Source organism: Sus scrofa, chromosome 4 (assembly GCF_000003025.6).
Source record: "Sus scrofa isolate TJ Tabasco breed Duroc chromosome 4, Sscrofa11.1, whole genome shotgun sequence".
Lineage (NCBI taxonomy): Eukaryota > Metazoa > Chordata > Mammalia > Artiodactyla > Suidae > Sus > Sus scrofa.
This window is the reverse complement of record NC_010446.5, coordinates 98,165,384-98,180,774: the sequence shown is the minus strand read 5'-3', so window position 1 is coordinate 98,180,774 and position 15,391 is coordinate 98,165,384. Positions and strand designations below refer to the sequence as shown.

Sequence of the window (15,391 nt, the reverse complement as noted above, 5' to 3'; positions counted from 1 at the left end):
GGGATCCGCGCCGTGTCTGCGACCCACACCACAGTTCACGGCAATGCCAGGTCCTTAACCCACTGAGCAAGGGCAGGGATCAAACCTGCAACCTCATGGTTCCTAGTCGGATTCATTAACCACTGCACCACGACAGGAACTCCAATCATGTCTAACCTTTAACCGAACACACACCTGTAGTGATTACTCTGGGACTATTTTACTTAAAATTTTTTTATTTGAAAATGCACTTAAAAGTCCAACACTTTTTAATATAAATTATGACTCTCAAACCCACTCCCATCACTCTAAATATTGTTCAAGTGATGGCAGCATACACATTAGAGAAGGTAGCTAAAGGTGAGAGCACAAAAGACTGTGTCCAAAGAATAGGAATAAGGCTCAAGATCAGGGTGACCAGAGTCCAGGAGTCCCCCATCTTTCTGCCCTATCCTATTAACCCTTTAGATCTAGTATAACCCTCAGGCTATTGAGCTACTTTAGGGCAACAAGATGAGCTACTTTCAGAGCAACTAGCTAGACTGGAACTGAACTGGGATATCTCTATGACCAAGTTTAGACACCAAAAAACTGCAGGAAATACACTGAAATTGGAAAAACTTAGAACCTTGGTCACTGTGGGTGGGGCGGACTGGAAGGCTGGTGGAGTCAGCAGAATAGATTCTAGTTCCCACACTCCTGACCCCCACTCCCATCAAACAGGATGCTTCCCGTTACCCAGCTAATGAGACCCCTGCTTTCTCAGCAGGCTGGAGCTCATCTGTTCTGCCCTCCCAAATCATCCTGCAAAGAAGGGGCCAGTACACCTGAGAAAACAAAGTGCCTAAAGACCCTGTTCCAACATTATTTTCCCACCTAAAGACTTCAGCATGGTGGGCAGTGGGATTTGGTCTTCAGACAAAACTCCCTGAGTCTTATTTGCGTCTGGTTCTAGGACTGGGGCACAGAAACAGAGCTTTAAATTTGGGGAGGATAAGCTGGGATGTCTACTGCTCTACTGCTTTCTCTCCCTCCCTCCCCCAGTCTCCCTATACCCTGGTCATGCCTCCACACCGCAGGAACCCCTTCTCCAGAGAGCGTAAGGGCAAGAGGCACAGTAGACGTCCATCACAGAGACATGAACCCATGCAAACACAAGCAATACACTGAATAAAGAAATGTTTTGAGATTATGTGCAGCCCTATTGAGGCTACTTTAAAAGGGGCCCTAGTTAATCCATGGCTCAGACTTAGGATGATTAAGTTGAAATCACTTAAGAGAAAAATATCTTGACTCTAGAGCACCGGCTCTCAACGGTAGGTGATTTCGCCCCTTAGGAGACATTTGGCCAAGTCTGGGGACATTTTTGGTTGTCATAACTACAGTGGGCCAGAGATGCTGCACAGGACAGTCCCTCACTTCCAAGAATTAATCCAGCCCAAAATGCCAAAAGTGCCTACTTTGAGAAAACTTGCTCTAGAGGTCTTCCTGTTCCCACGCTGTGAGGACCTTAAGAATACTCAAGGAGGATTGTTTTACACCTATTTATCTCACCACCACTCCCATCCTCCATGATCAGTAAGGCTACCCTGAGACATAACTCCTAGTTTTGTTGCATTCTGGGTTTCTCTCCAGATCCCCCTCCTGCTCTGACTAGGCCAGCAGAGAGGTTGGCAGAGGTGCCCAAGACTTTAATGGAATGTCTTCGGGTTAAGACTGGCCCCTTAACTCTTATCCAATGGGAAACAGTAGGGCTGTGGGCAGGGTTGGGGTTAAGGAGAGAGGTAGTAGCAGGATGAGGATAATTAAGAGAAATCATCTTAAATTAATTTTTTAATTAAAAAAGTAAAGACCTTAGGGGGTGAGCAATGCTAAAGAAACATAGGGTTAGAGGCCTCCCTAGAGAAAGACCTTGGTATTGGCAGAGAAATACTGAGGGACTATGAGCTTAAAGTCTGAGATCTAAAGAGAAAGAGTAGGCTAGCCAGTGGTCACCTCCCAGCCCCTGCTTGACGTCTGCTTCAGCTCATTCCAGGAGGAAAGAAAAGGGCAGGGAGGTAGGGAGCTTCTCAGCAAAGCCGGTTTCAGCTTCGGTAATCTCGCTCACCCACCTACCACATTTAAGGAGTTCCAGGTTGAGTTTAAAAACATATGGCACCTAGACCATCATTCAGGAGAAGGGAACGCATTCCAGGTTCCCAGAAAACTCCTATCTCAGATCTGAGAGTGTCCAGGGCTTCAGCTAAGCTCCTCTGGCCAACTAGTAGTCACTTGGTCAGTCCTGCTGCCTTGACCCCATCTCCAGGAGGGGCTACAGCCAGAGGGAGTAGAGGGAGTCCAGCCCCCAAGTCTTCTGAGGCACTATTAGACAGGGAAAAGAAGGGCCCTGGGGTCACTGATTCTAGGAGGGCATCTGGTGGGGACAGCATCTCTTCTGGGCTGGACACAGTGAAGGCTGGACACACAGCAGAACCTGATTAAAGAAAAAAAAGCTTAGCCTCGAAGAAAACCTTAGGGAAAAGGCACCACTTGGTTCAGGCTCTTAACTATTCCCACAGTGTGCTCATTTTTCTATCTACCTACCTGCATATCCCTTTCTCTCTGCTTTTCCGGACCCTACATTTTTTTTCCCTTTTTTTTTTTTTTGGTCACACCCACAGCATGCCGAAGTTCCCAGGCCAGGGATCAAACCCACACCTCAGCAGTGACCCAAGCCTCAACAGTGACAATGCTGGACCCTTAACTTGGTAGGCCACCAGGGAACTCCTGGAGCCTACATTCTTTTTGTTTGTTTTTGTCTTTTTAGGGCTGACCCTCAGCATATGGAGGTTCCCAGTCTAGGGGCTGAATTGGAGTTGTAGCTGCTAACCTATGCCACAGCCACAGCAGATCTGAGTCACGTGTGTGACCTATACCACAGCTCACAGGAACACCGGATCCTTAACCCACTGAGCGAGGCCAGGGATCAAACCTGCATCCTCATGGTTACTAGTCAGATTTGTTTCTGCTGAGCCACAACAGGAGTTCCTGCATTCTTGACCCTTCCATTCTAATTTTTTTTCCACCTTTCACTTCCCAGTCTTGCAGAGGATCACGGTTCTGAGGCAGGAGGCTGGAAGTGTTGGATGGGTTTCTCTAATCACTCACCATTCCTATTGGAGCTACAAGCCCCTAGAATTGCTCCACGGCCTGTCTCGGTTTCCCTTGGATCTCATCTGCTCCTGAACTGCACCTGTCTGTGAAAAAGCACATGTGAGACCCTCTACCAGGTCTTCATACGGCAGAGAAAGAGACCTCCCCCCTGGGCCCTCCAAGGAGGAGGCTGGCCCACCTCCCTACAATCAGTCTGAAAAGGCTATAACTAACCTCCATTCCTCCAAGGGAAGTCTCAATGCCTCCCTTCACACTGGCCTTTATGGGAGTGAGATAAAATAGGTTTTACTAGTGAGGTCCTGTCTCATATTTACCTGAGATTCATAACTGGTGGTGAAAAGACTCCTTTGCTATTTCCAAGCCCATTTCCCTTATTTTGAGAGAGCAAAAATGCATATCAAACATTATTTCAGACAGAGATGCTCAGTCTTTTCCCTGCCCGAAAGCTCCAACCACAGTATGACTTCCGTGGCGATGAGACAGCAGTTCTTAATTAATAGAAGGAAGGGTTATGGTTTTTGGAAAAATCCCTCCAAGTAACTATATATATATATCCCCCATCCCAAAGAGAAACAATCTGTTAATTACAAAGATGAGGAAGCCTAGACCAGAGACTTGAAATGCCAGATTTCAGATTTATGCAGCCTGTGACCAGGACTAGAACCCTAGCTTCTTGCTTTCTTTCATGTATTTTTCTTTCTTTCTCTTTCTTTGTCTTTTGAGGGCCGCACCATGGCATATGGCAGTTCCCAGGCTAGGGGTCTAATCGGAGCTGTAGCTGCTGGTCTATTCCACAGCCACAGCAACACCAGATCTGAGCTACATTTGCGATCTACACCACAGCTCATGGCAACGTCGGTTCCTTAACCCACTGAGTGAGGCCAGGGATTGAACCCACAACCTCATGGTTCCTAGTTGGATTCATTTCCACTGTGCCACGACAGGAACTCCCTCAGGTATTCTTCTATGCCTCTAGCTATGCTCTATACTTTTAATAAGGGGCACAGTTCTAGGCCACAATCCCATATCAACCTTTCCCCATTCCCTCGTTACCATGGCAAGTCCATCTCCGGCCCCCATCTCCCCAGAGCCAATGTGAGTCAGGTGGACAAAATTCATTGGTTCCCCAATCATGGTCCGGTCAATCCGTCTCCTCTTCTTCTTCTGCTTGGAGAAGATAGGGAGTTACGCCTGAAGCCCTTTCCTCCAGTCACAGTGGAGGAAAGGAAAAGAGTCTGAAAAACCACTAAGGGAAGAGCTAAGGGCTTGGTGGGAAAGGGCATATTGCATTACAATAGGGAAATCACTAGGGTATGAAGAGCAAGGCTGGAATGACATAAACATAGAGAGGACACAGGCAGGATGGTAAGGGCAGTGGCCGGCAGAGTGAACACTGGACAAAGAAAGGACATGTCAAAGTCACTTGTGGCTGATGAGGAAACAATGGGGAAAACTGACAGGTAGTAAGTGTCACCTACAACCCCTGCCCAACTCAGAATGGACAGGAACAGGAAGTGATAGCTAGGACTCTTCACTTCGTCCACCAAGTCCCCTTTATCCCGTGTACACACCTGCCTGGCCATAGAAGCTATCCTGACAAGGAGGGAGGCAAGAAGTGTGCTTTTGGACGGCAGCCCCTAGATGATGTGTCTACTTCTCAGGACATGGTAACTGATTTCTATAGGGGTTGGGGAGACTCACCGGCTGGGGTTTCTCCACCACGCAGCAGCCCAGTTTGTGCCAAAATTCACTCATGTTCCCTGATGGTTCCAGTTTCAGTCTTCTGCCTGAGGCCCCAGGGGGCTCTTGCTCTGGTGCCTTAACTGCCCACGCCTCACTCGCCTCAGGCGTAGCACCACCCTGGGTTTACTTAGCTGGACAGGTCTAGAGAAAGCAGAGTCCCTGGAGCCCTTAGCTGAGCAGTGAAGGTCAGTGTCTTAGACCCTGAGACTAGCAAAGCCAGAGACTGGGGTGGGTGTGCAGACAGGCACAAGATTATGTCTTCCACAGACCTGGAACCCTGGATGAGCAGAAAGTAAAGAGAAAAGAAAAGTTATGAGAAATTCCCCCCTCCCCCACTCGAGAGGCCTCTTGATGAGCCCGTATCCCCTGGCTCCCCCTTAAAGGCCCTAGTCCTATAACCAACACTAAGCTTCTCCAAACATAAGGATCTGAAAGTCTGACTCTCAGAGAAAGGAAAAGAACCAAAAGGGCACTGAGGGGTTAAAGAGTGTTAGTTGCTGGTTGTGGGGGAGAAGAAGGGGGCTAGAAGCTGGGGTGAGACGATGGGAGGGGACCAAAGGACACTGACAGAAATGAGCAAAGTGTGGGGGTGCTTCAAGCTCCACCTCTCTTCTCCCCGGTTTAGGGCAGAAGGGGAGGGGCATTTAAGTGACTTTGAAGAGGAAATGGTGGTTTTTGGTTCTCACAAACAAGGCCTCCACCCCTGACCCTCCCTTTTTCCTTACCTTACCCTGAACACCTAATTTTCTTAAGACTAAGAGAGGCCCTGACTGCCTAGGTTCTAGGTGACTAATTGCAGTAGGTTGTAACCTAAGAAAGACTTTCTACAGTGCGGAATTTCTTCCCTCTTGGGTCCCTGCCCTTGTTTCTCATTTCCCTCAACTGAGATCCAACCCCTCCCAGAGGCCATTTAAGAGTTCCTTTATTACTTGACCTTGAGCTCCTTCCTGAAGGCTGCCCACAGTTTTATCTGTGTTCTATATCAATGCACTCCTGTGTGTGCACTTCTGTTTGCTCACAAGTGGCAAGGCCGTATTTCTGTGTGTCTTACAGCGATCATCTGTGCACAGATTGTAAGTACCTGCGCCAGCTATCTTCTGTCCCATGAGGAATATTTTCCCAGCCTCTCCACCCTCTTCACATGTCCTATCGTGCCACTTTGCTCTGTCTCACACCCCATAGGGCCTGGGCCTCCCTCCCTCCCCGCTCCCCTCATGCTGTGACCTGTTCCCTCTTCCCTCCTCACCACTTCCACCCCCGAGCTTCATCAGCCAACCAGACAAGAGGAACTTTCCAATAGCAGGAGCTTCCAAGGAAAAACGTCCTTCCCTCTTCATTACTGCAGGGTTTCCTCTGTTTTCACTGCACTCCCTGGTTCTATAATATAAGCCACCTCAGAGATTCCAACAGGGCAGTTACACTTTAGCCTAAATAGGGCTCTCCCCGCCCTCCAGGACTGGAACCCTCATACTCCGGCACCCTAGACTGATCTAAGGACTGAGAGAGCTTTTTCTCAGCCTTGAGGGGAGATCACACAAACACGGAGATACAGCATCTGGAGGATGATAGAACCTAGGAGTTTGGGCTTTCTCTTACTTCCCTTCCCACCACCGGAGGAGAGGAGTAAGGAGACAGGGAGGAAGTCAGAACTGAGCTGTCCAGAGAGGGGAGCTGTGGTCAGTGGGGAAGTCAGTCAGTCAGTCACAGGGTTTGTCATGATGGTGGTGGTGTCGGGTGGTAAGGGTTGGGGGGAGGGGGGTGAAGAAAACAATGAAGAATCAGAGGAAACCCCCAACATTACCAGATGGTCGTACTGAGACCGACCTCTCCCCCAGCAGCCCCCACCCCCACCCCGCTCGAAGCTGAGTGGACAGAAGTGGATGGTGGGAAGGGAGAGGAGAGAAGAGGGGGAGGAGGAGAGAGAGGGAAAGGGGCAGTGGAGGGAACAAGGACATTTCTGTTCCTGTTCCAGGGACCTGGCCAGAGCTGGGTGGAGGGAGACTGTGTGTGGGACTCAGCATGAAATGTCCAATAATGATGAGGAGTGACCAGGAAATTCCATTCCCTAGGACACAGGACATAAGGGTCTCTGAAACTTGGGGGTGGGGTGAGTGAGAGGAGAAAACCGGGCAGGGTGAATGTGCTGGTGGAGACGGGGGAGGGGAACAAGGCCAGAAAAGGAAGTAAGAGTGATTGGCTGCCACTCTCCTTTAAAATATCTTGAATGGGTTGAGGAAAAATCAAGTCTTGAACTGGAAAGTCCAGGAGGAAGAGCACCTGAACCCACTACCCACTGTCTCAACCCCACAATAAAGGGGAAGGGGCTGGGTAAACAGCAGCAGGGGTCAGGATTAGATCACGTAAGGCCGCATCCTGACAGCCAAATAGTGCAGAGAACTGGTAGGTAAGGTGAAATGCAGAGCTGGAAAGACATCAAGGTCACAATGGAGCTTAAGAGCTTTAAAACTACTGGGGAGTGAGAAGTGGGGAGAAAGGTTCCAGGGAGGAAGGATGTACAGAGGTAGTTCCCTGGTCCTGTTCTAGCCCCAAACCGGTTTTCCCGGTCCCGCTGCCTCCAGCCTCAAGGCCTCCAACCCGCTGCCTGACAAGCCTTCACAAGAAGCAGCTGGAGAGAAAGAGAAAGAGAACTGAGAGAATGGAGTGGGCTGTTCTGGCTATGAGCCCAGGACTGCAGCTGGTCCCCTATGGAGACCTCCAGACATGGAGGGCTGCTGCGGGGGCTCTAGAGAAATAGAGGTGAACCCCATCTTTCAGTCAAGTGACAAGCATTTGCCCCAGGACCAACTGTGTCCTTCCCCAGGTAGGTCTTGGGGAGGCTCAAGAGGAAACAGAGCTAGGCCCTAAAAACTCCCCCTTCCCAATATATTCAGTGACATAGATTCCATTTCTGCTCACCCCCACCCCCAACTCTACCTGGAAAGTCTCTGCTCCTCCCGAGGCTGAATTAGGATTGGGACCTCTCTGTGAATCTTTCCAACTGAGCCACTGCCTTCCGTGGCTGCCTGTCTCAGATCTAGACTCTCCCGGACCAGCTCCGCTTCACTTTGTCGGCACAGCCAACACTGAGGCTAGTTGAGTCTCAAAAGAGACTTTCTTCCCAACTCCCCAACACTCCAGACCCTTCTTTCCCTTCTACTCTTCATGGGCCTCACCTGTGCACCGCCCGAGCGTGGACAGGGACGGTCACTCACCGAGCGCACCCCTTCTGCCACCGACCCAGCATCTCGGCAGACGCGGACGCCCTTCTCCCCCACCCCCAGCATCCGGTGCGTCTCCGCCTGGCTGGGCAGGCGGGGCGCACCGGCCGAGCGACCGACTCCCAGTCCTCACCTGCTCTGCTACGGCATCCAGGCGTCCGGCAGCTGGTGGGGGGCCCCCGCTCGGTGCCCGCCAATGTGGGGTTCCCGGGCTCGCTCCTCGGCGCGGTGGGGAGCCGAGGGCGGGCCGGCAGAGGTGGGGCTGGCCGAGGGCGGAAACGGCCGCGACGCGATTACGAAACCCGTCCGGCTGGGAGCCGGGCGCACAGCTCCACTCTGGACTAAGGAGGCACTGCTCTGTGAAGGGACGTGGGAGGGGCCTCGGAAGCCCCCGGGGGCCGCCGCCCCTGCGGGTTGAACCCGGGAAAGTGGACCCTCGAGGAGGGCCTGGCATCCAAGCTGGACCCTCCGGAATCGCACTATCTCTTCGCGCGCCAGACGTTGCGGGGCAAGAGGAAGCGGAGCCCCCAAATCCTCCGGCCCCAACCTTTTTCAGAGATTTGCAGAAGCACGCACAGCCCCCAGTCTTCCTGTGCCCTATACCAGATGGAATAGAGCTGGGTGTATTTACCCGCCGGGAGGGTGGGGAGGCAAATCGGGAAGGATGGAGAATTTTTCTGATTCTCAAAAACAGTTCGTAACCTGAAATCAAATTGGGGAATAAAAGGACACTCCTCTCCTCCATCAATAGAGTTAAGATATTTAATCTATAGACCTAAAAGTAGAGGACAACGGACTGCTCATTCATTGCACCCTCAGTCAGCATGGGGGTGCTGGAAGAGCTCAGGAATCTTTGCGCAGACCAATGAGCCTACGGAGATGCTTTAATCCTGTCTCCCTCCCTAACGTGTTCTGGAACCTATCATTTGAATTAGCCGAGTCAGGCAGGGAGGGGGCGGGAAGTCCTTCCGCCCTTCTTAGGAGGGGCTGCATTGCAGGGGGAGACTGAGCAGACTGACTCAGTCACTGAACAGGGAGAGGGAGTGAGAAGACAAAGCCGTCAAAACCCCAGTAGCTTTCTTTTTCTCCAGCCCAGAGCAGACACCGGAGCTCCGAGGTACTCCCTCCATCTTTGGAACACGCTCATAATTCATCGATAACAGGTAAAGTAAACTGAGGGAGGGGGGCCAGGGGGCTGCAAAGATAAAGAGCAGCTGTTTCTAGTTAGACTGAAGACCCCAAATGAGGATGAGGTTGGGGGATAGTTCAAGAGGAGAGAAGGCAGCGCTGTGAACAGCAGATAGTAATTTGTTCACGGTTTTACATGTCTTTGCTAAGATCTCCATCCATGCCTTATAATCCTTTAGATTAATTTCTAACAATTTACATGTAATTATTTTTCAGCATTTATCTCATTCCATTGATCAATTTGCCTATATTGCCCTGATGATAATAAAATTATTTCTTTTATTTATCTTCAGTCTAGTTATCTAGTATCTTTCTTTTAAGCTGTAATTTGTTCTCCCGGTTTTTGATGAATCTCTTGTCCTACTGTGTCCCTCTAACCTCTACTTCCCTGTATTTTCTTTTTTTTTTTTTTTCTGTCGTGTGCCATTGCTTTGTCTACCCTCACCCCAAACTTATTCGTCTTGGTAGGAAGGATTCTGCGGGGGAGATTTGATGACATGGAGATTAATCCTGACCTTTCTTTTAAGCCTCCTCCCATTCTCAAACCTTTGCTCCAAAGAAAGAGGCAGCTTGAAATAGGAAGGTAGGGGCCTCTGTGTTGGAGAACTGCCTGATCCCATATTGAAATCTATACAATTCACAAGAGTTAGGGAGCAAATTCTGGAAAAGGAATGCTTATTTGCCTCTCTGTGAAATATGTGGGGGAAAGACATGGCTAATAAGAAGATCCAAGCCTAGAATAAGACACATACAATGAGATGCCAGAGAGGTTCCATTCCCCTCCACCACCATCCCTTGTCCTCCCTTCTTTGGTGGCAGCATGACACAGCAAGGCCCTGTTGGGTAGGCCCTGGATTCCCACAGAGGGTCTGGACAAAGGGTATTTGGGTGTGTCTGTGTGGCTCAGAGAGAGCCACACCATGCTATGTATTTGCTAATTGTGTATCTCTAAGAACAGACGATATTTAGAAATTACTTTTGCCTAAAATAACTGAATGCTTTAAAATGAAGGAAGGATAGTGCTAAGCATTTATGAAGCATGTGTTTTGGTACAAGACACTGTCCAAGCCCTTTAAGATAAGTAAATGAGAAATGGGTAGAGAATATCTGGGGAAGAGAAAGCTAGCTAAAAAGGGACCTTATGCAAAATCTGGGTACTTGGGAATTAAATTCATACTGTATTAAATTGAAAAATTTCATTACTAATGTAAAGGGTATTTTAGCTTCAATTTTTAGTGTAGTCAACATTCTTGAATGTCAAGCAATGTGATGCATTTGGTATTATGTACATATTTCTGAGTCAATGGCAAAGCTAGAGATTATAGAGCTTTAAAGTTAATATTTTATAAAACTTCCTCTAGCTTTTTTAATCACGAGAGAAGCTCTGCCAGACAATTGTGTGGACAGTTTCTATATATATATATATATATATATATATATATATATATATGCTGGTTGTAAGATAAGGATCTTTTTCAGTTTGTCAGAGAGCTTTTTCTCTTTCTCAGATTCTATCTTGCTCTCTTCTGCCTTTTGCATTTTTCACCATTCAGATCAGGATCACAGAAATAATCAACAGCTAACTCATTGAACATCCGTTCTTTAGGAATTAAGAATTCTTGCAAGTTTTGAGAATGTTGGTATAGGATTATATAAGGCTGTAGGCAACTATCAATGTACAATAAAAGGATCAGACTGGGGGATTATGAGACCCTACCCAAACTGACTGAATAATTTCTAAGGTGTTTTCTAGTTTTAAAATTCATGACCCCCCATGATTCTTTTTTTTTTCCTATGATTCTATTTTTTAAAGAACGTATTTTGTGCCCAGCATTGTACTAAGCTCACTCTGGAGAGGACTGGTAAGAGAGGGGATATAAAGGAAGGCAGCTAGATAGACCAATAACTCGTATGTTAGTTTGAAGAATCCCTGTGGGAAAAAGACAATCACATTGCTGACTCTAAGGTTTGCTTCTTAGGGTCTATAGTCTCAGACCTAAGACAGGGTTGATTGGTTGATAAGAACAGTATTTTCTGTAGCTTTCTGTGCACATGTCTCTGTACATGTTACTGTGGAGATGATCAGGGATGAATATCACAGGATGATGACTTCACCTTTCCAGCGTGCTCCCCCACCCTGTTCCAATCTCTGAATTACCCTCCTTCTAAGCAGCTTCTCTGCTGAGTAATGCTTAGTTCCCAGAGTTTATTTTGGAGCTTGAACCTAAGAAAAAGAGCAATTCAGAATTCACTTTCAAACATCCTAGTCTATCTATTTTCCATTCCGAAAGCCCCTACACTCATACATAATTGTGTTCTAGATTAAGGCCTATTTTTTCCGCCACATTATATGGGGACATTTTGGAACCTATTTCAGGCAACTATTTAGGAGTCTCAAGGTCCGGTGAGAGCCAATGGAGTGTTGGACCGGCTTTGTGAGATGTGGGTTCTATTTTTGGAAGCAGTGGAATGTTCTTTCTGATCCTTCGAGAACATTTCAACCAATGCTTTTTGCCTCTTCCCTTGGCTAGTAAGCAGCAGGGTGGAGGCTGCAGGGAGGTATAATAGCCTAACATTAGAGTGTGGGTGGGCTGAGCAGAAAAGGTGAGAGAAGTACTCAGTTAAAACATGAAAAAGTGGAGTCCCTGCTGCAGCATGGTGGGTTATGAATCTGACTGCAGTGGCTTGGATCACTGCAAAGGTGCAGGTTGACCCTGGCCCTGTGCAGTGGGTTAAAGGATGCTGCATTGTTGCAGCTGTGGCACAGGTCAAAGCTGCAGCTGGGATTTAGTCCCTGGCCAAGGAATTTCCATAGGCCTCAGGTGCGGCAATTAAAAAAAAAAAAAAAAAACCAGGAAAAGTATCTGTTATCGGAACTTCTTCCGGTCTAAACTTTACTTTCCTTACCTGAAATTCCCAATCCATTTGCTCTATCATAAGGTATGCTCTAGCATTAGGATCAGAGAAAAGAGATCCTGTTATAGCATAAGAAAATTCTTTTAGCACCTGGGTTTTGCTCTGAAGGAGAGGTAGGTTGGAGAGAAATAGGCTGTTAAGGTTTATCTGTGGGCTTACAAATGAAAGTGGCAAGGTATTCACTGTATTAGTGAGGGAAAATTATCAGCAGCCTTGAATGTGTTTTGTGTGCAAAGCCCAGCACTTGTGAAAAAGGTATGAAGTAGACTGGTATCTACTCTTGGGGAAATTCTCAGTCCCTTGAAGGAGAAAGATTATCCCTATGCAAGACACATAACAGTGATCTGTATCCCCAAAGTGATTTAGTCAGGTAAAACTCCATAGGTGTTGTGGGAAATGCTGAAAGAAATAGGGTAGATGGTGCTAAGTTTAAGCACCTCCTCCTAGAAGAGGCAAGTTTCTAGTAGGCTTTAGAAAGCAAGGAAGAGGAGTTCCCGTCGTGGCGCAGTGGTTAACGAATCCGACTAGGAACCATGAGGTTGCGGGTTTAATCCCTGACCTTGCCAGTGGGTTAAGGATCTGACGTTGCCATGAGCTGTGGTGTAGGTTGACGATGCGGCTGGGATCCTGAGTTGCTGTGTCTCTAGCGTAGGCCAGCAGCTACAGCTCTGATTCGACCTCTAGCCTGGGAACCTCCATATGTCCCAGGAGCAGCCCTAGAAAAGGCAGAAAGACACACACACACACACACAGCCAGGAAGCAAACAGAAAGTAGAAAATCATGGAAACCCTTTCAGAGGTACCATGACCTATTAAACCAAAGGCAGGAAGAAATCAAGGATGTAAAATATAAAGAGTTCAGGTGAAAGATTCCCCTAGGGACTTGAATGGAGTCTTGAAACTTGGGTAGTATTTTAAGATGGAGAGTGGAGAGAGTTAAGCAAGATAGGAATAAGCACAATTATAGCAGAGAATGAACTGCTGCTGGGAAGAATGGGGCCAGATTCTGGAAGGCCTTGAAAACCAGACCTAAGCAGTAGGCAGTAAATAAGCCATTCCAAGATGGGGAGGAGTTAGGAAATCATAGAACATGGCAATAGAGAAAGATTTCTGAAGCTTGTTCTAGGGAACTTGGACTATGTACAGAGGCAAATGGCGATGTAAAGTTTCCAAGTCAGGAAAGGCCATGGGCCACAAAGAGGTGGCTGTAGCATGAAGACTGACAAGTGGTTTCTTTCCAGGAAGTTATGAGGGACCCTGTGAGTAGCCAGTACAGCTCCTTTCTTTTCTGGAGGATGCCCATTCCAGAACTGGATCTGTCGGAGCTGGAAGGCCTGGGTCTATCAGATACATCCACCTACAAGATCAAGGACAGCAGCGTTGGCAAAATGACGGGGCAAGCAACCGGAGCAGAACAGGAGAAAAACCCTGAAGGCGATGCCCTCCTTGAGTACAGCACCTTCAACTTTTGGAGAGCTCCCATTGCCAGCATCCAGTCCTTCGAATTGGACTTGCTCTAAGCCCAAGACCTCTCTCTCCCACCACCATGCCCTCATTGCCTGCCTTTCAAACCCCTTCCTTTCCACCCCTTTGCCCTATCAATCTTGCCTTCTCCCCTCTATTGTGTTGAGGTGGTGCTGATGAATCTGCCAGAGTTGTGTTTTTATTTATTTATTTATTTATTTATTTATTTAATTTATTTATCTATCTTTCTTATCATTTTCTCTCGAAATCCCTCCAAGCCAAAAAGTAAAGGGTTCAAAATAATGGAGTACTGGGTCACAGGGAATCCTCCTCTTCCCCTAGATATTAATTCCAGAAAACAGGCCCAAAGAGGGCACCAGAGAGTCATATAATAGTGCAAGATGGAGGATTGATTTTTTTTTTTTAATTCATTTTGATTAGCTTCGAGATTGCTCAAAACTTTCTAATTTCTGGCTCCAGGCCAGTAAACACAAATATTTCTTCAAGGGTTAATGAAATCCCTGCAAGTTTTAATTTGAGATTATCTGCCACAAGACTGTAGGATTTCTGAAAGGCGAAGGTGATGACTCCTGCTTTTTTGATCCTGCTCCTTCTTGTAATACTCTTTTTCTCAGAGAAATTGGAACTAGTTAAAGGTATAAAACAAGAGGAAAAAAATACATCATGGGAGATGACAATAGAGGAAAGCAATGAATCACTTCAGAAATACTTACCGCTCTCAAAAGGGTTACAATATATATGCTTCTTCAAGCCTACTCACTTTACAATTTTGCTGCTGTGGGCTGAAAATTCTAGCTGAGGAAAATCACTGGGATTTCATATCTTAAAATGCAATCTTGCTGACTGTTGTGATACTGTGTGGGGTTTTATTCAGTTTCTAAATGGCACAGGGTTTGGTCCTTAGTATTTTAGTTTTGCTCTCTGGCATTTGCAGTGTAGAATAGTGATCAATGGGCCTCAGGCATAGTTCTTCAGCCACCTTGAGACCAATAAAATGAACAATCACACTCTGACCCTACACCTTGTTCCCACTCCTTCCAAAATTACTTCTGGTGATTTGTGTTGCCATTTAATCACTTCTTTAATAAAGACATTCAATCCCAGGACTGGACTCTTAGTTCTCTCTCCACAAGGGAAGCAGTACAGAGCGCCCACGTTCAGCTTATACATAATATCTAATATTAACTTTGAGGAAGAAGGATTTGAGTAGCCTTTATACATTAAAATGATGAACTTTATGTTGAACAGATAGGTGACAAGAAAAAGGGTGAAATCAACTTAAAATTATTATTATTTTTCTTAAGACCACACCAGCAGCATAAGGAAGTTTTCAGGCTGGGGGTCGAATTGGAGCTGCCGGCCTATACCACAGCCACAGAAACACTGGATCCAAGCCACATCCTCCACAACGCTGCAGCTCAGAACAATGGATCTTTAGCCCACTGAGCTAGGCCAGGGATTGAACCCACATCCTCATGAATACTAGTCCCCTGCTGAGCCACAGGGCAACTCCAACTCAAAATTATTTAAAGTGTTTTGGGAGAAAGCTGTAACCAGCCACTCTTGTGCTTGCCCAATAACGAAGTATTTGAGGTAATAATGCTAGATGCCTCAGGAGGTACCTGTGGCATTAAGTCTGCCGTTCATCATCTCAGCCTAGGTGCCTACAAAAAGAAACAAATTAACCCAAATATGTTATATGCTTATTT

The 15,391-nt window shown here is 47.2% G+C and overlaps 2 protein-coding genes across 5 annotated transcripts; one reads left to right on the top strand and one right to left on the bottom strand.

Moving 5' to 3' along the window:
• Positions 198–8,838, bottom strand: CDC42SE1 (CDC42 small effector 1). Of its 4 annotated transcripts, none has more exons than XM_005663461.3 (5): positions 8,227–8,366; positions 4,834–5,152; positions 4,186–4,296; positions 3,127–3,215; positions 198–2,452 (listed from the first exon to the last, which is right to left on the bottom strand). In XM_005663461.3, exons 2-4 carry the CDS (start codon positions 4,885–4,887, stop codon positions 3,141–3,143), a joined length of 240 nt encoding a protein of 79 aa, XP_005663518.1. In that variant the 5' UTR covers positions 4,888–5,152; positions 8,227–8,366; the 3' UTR covers positions 198–2,452; positions 3,127–3,140. The 4 variants fall into 4 exon arrangements, with proteins under 4 accessions (XP_005663518.1, XP_020944230.1, XP_013852618.1 ...); XM_021088571.1 differs by having other exon boundaries at positions 4,834–5,016; positions 8,227–8,352; NM_001190193.1 differs by lacking the exon at positions 8,227–8,366 and adding an exon at positions 8,049–8,107 and having other exon boundaries at positions 1,800–2,452.
• Positions 9,101–14,785, top strand: MLLT11 (myeloid/lymphoid or mixed-lineage leukemia; translocated to, 11). The gene is made up of 2 exons (NM_001244607.1): positions 9,101–9,256; positions 13,439–14,785. Exon 2 carries the CDS (start codon positions 13,445–13,447, stop codon positions 13,715–13,717), a length of 273 nt encoding a protein of 90 aa, NP_001231536.1. The 5' UTR covers positions 9,101–9,256; positions 13,439–13,444; the 3' UTR covers positions 13,718–14,785.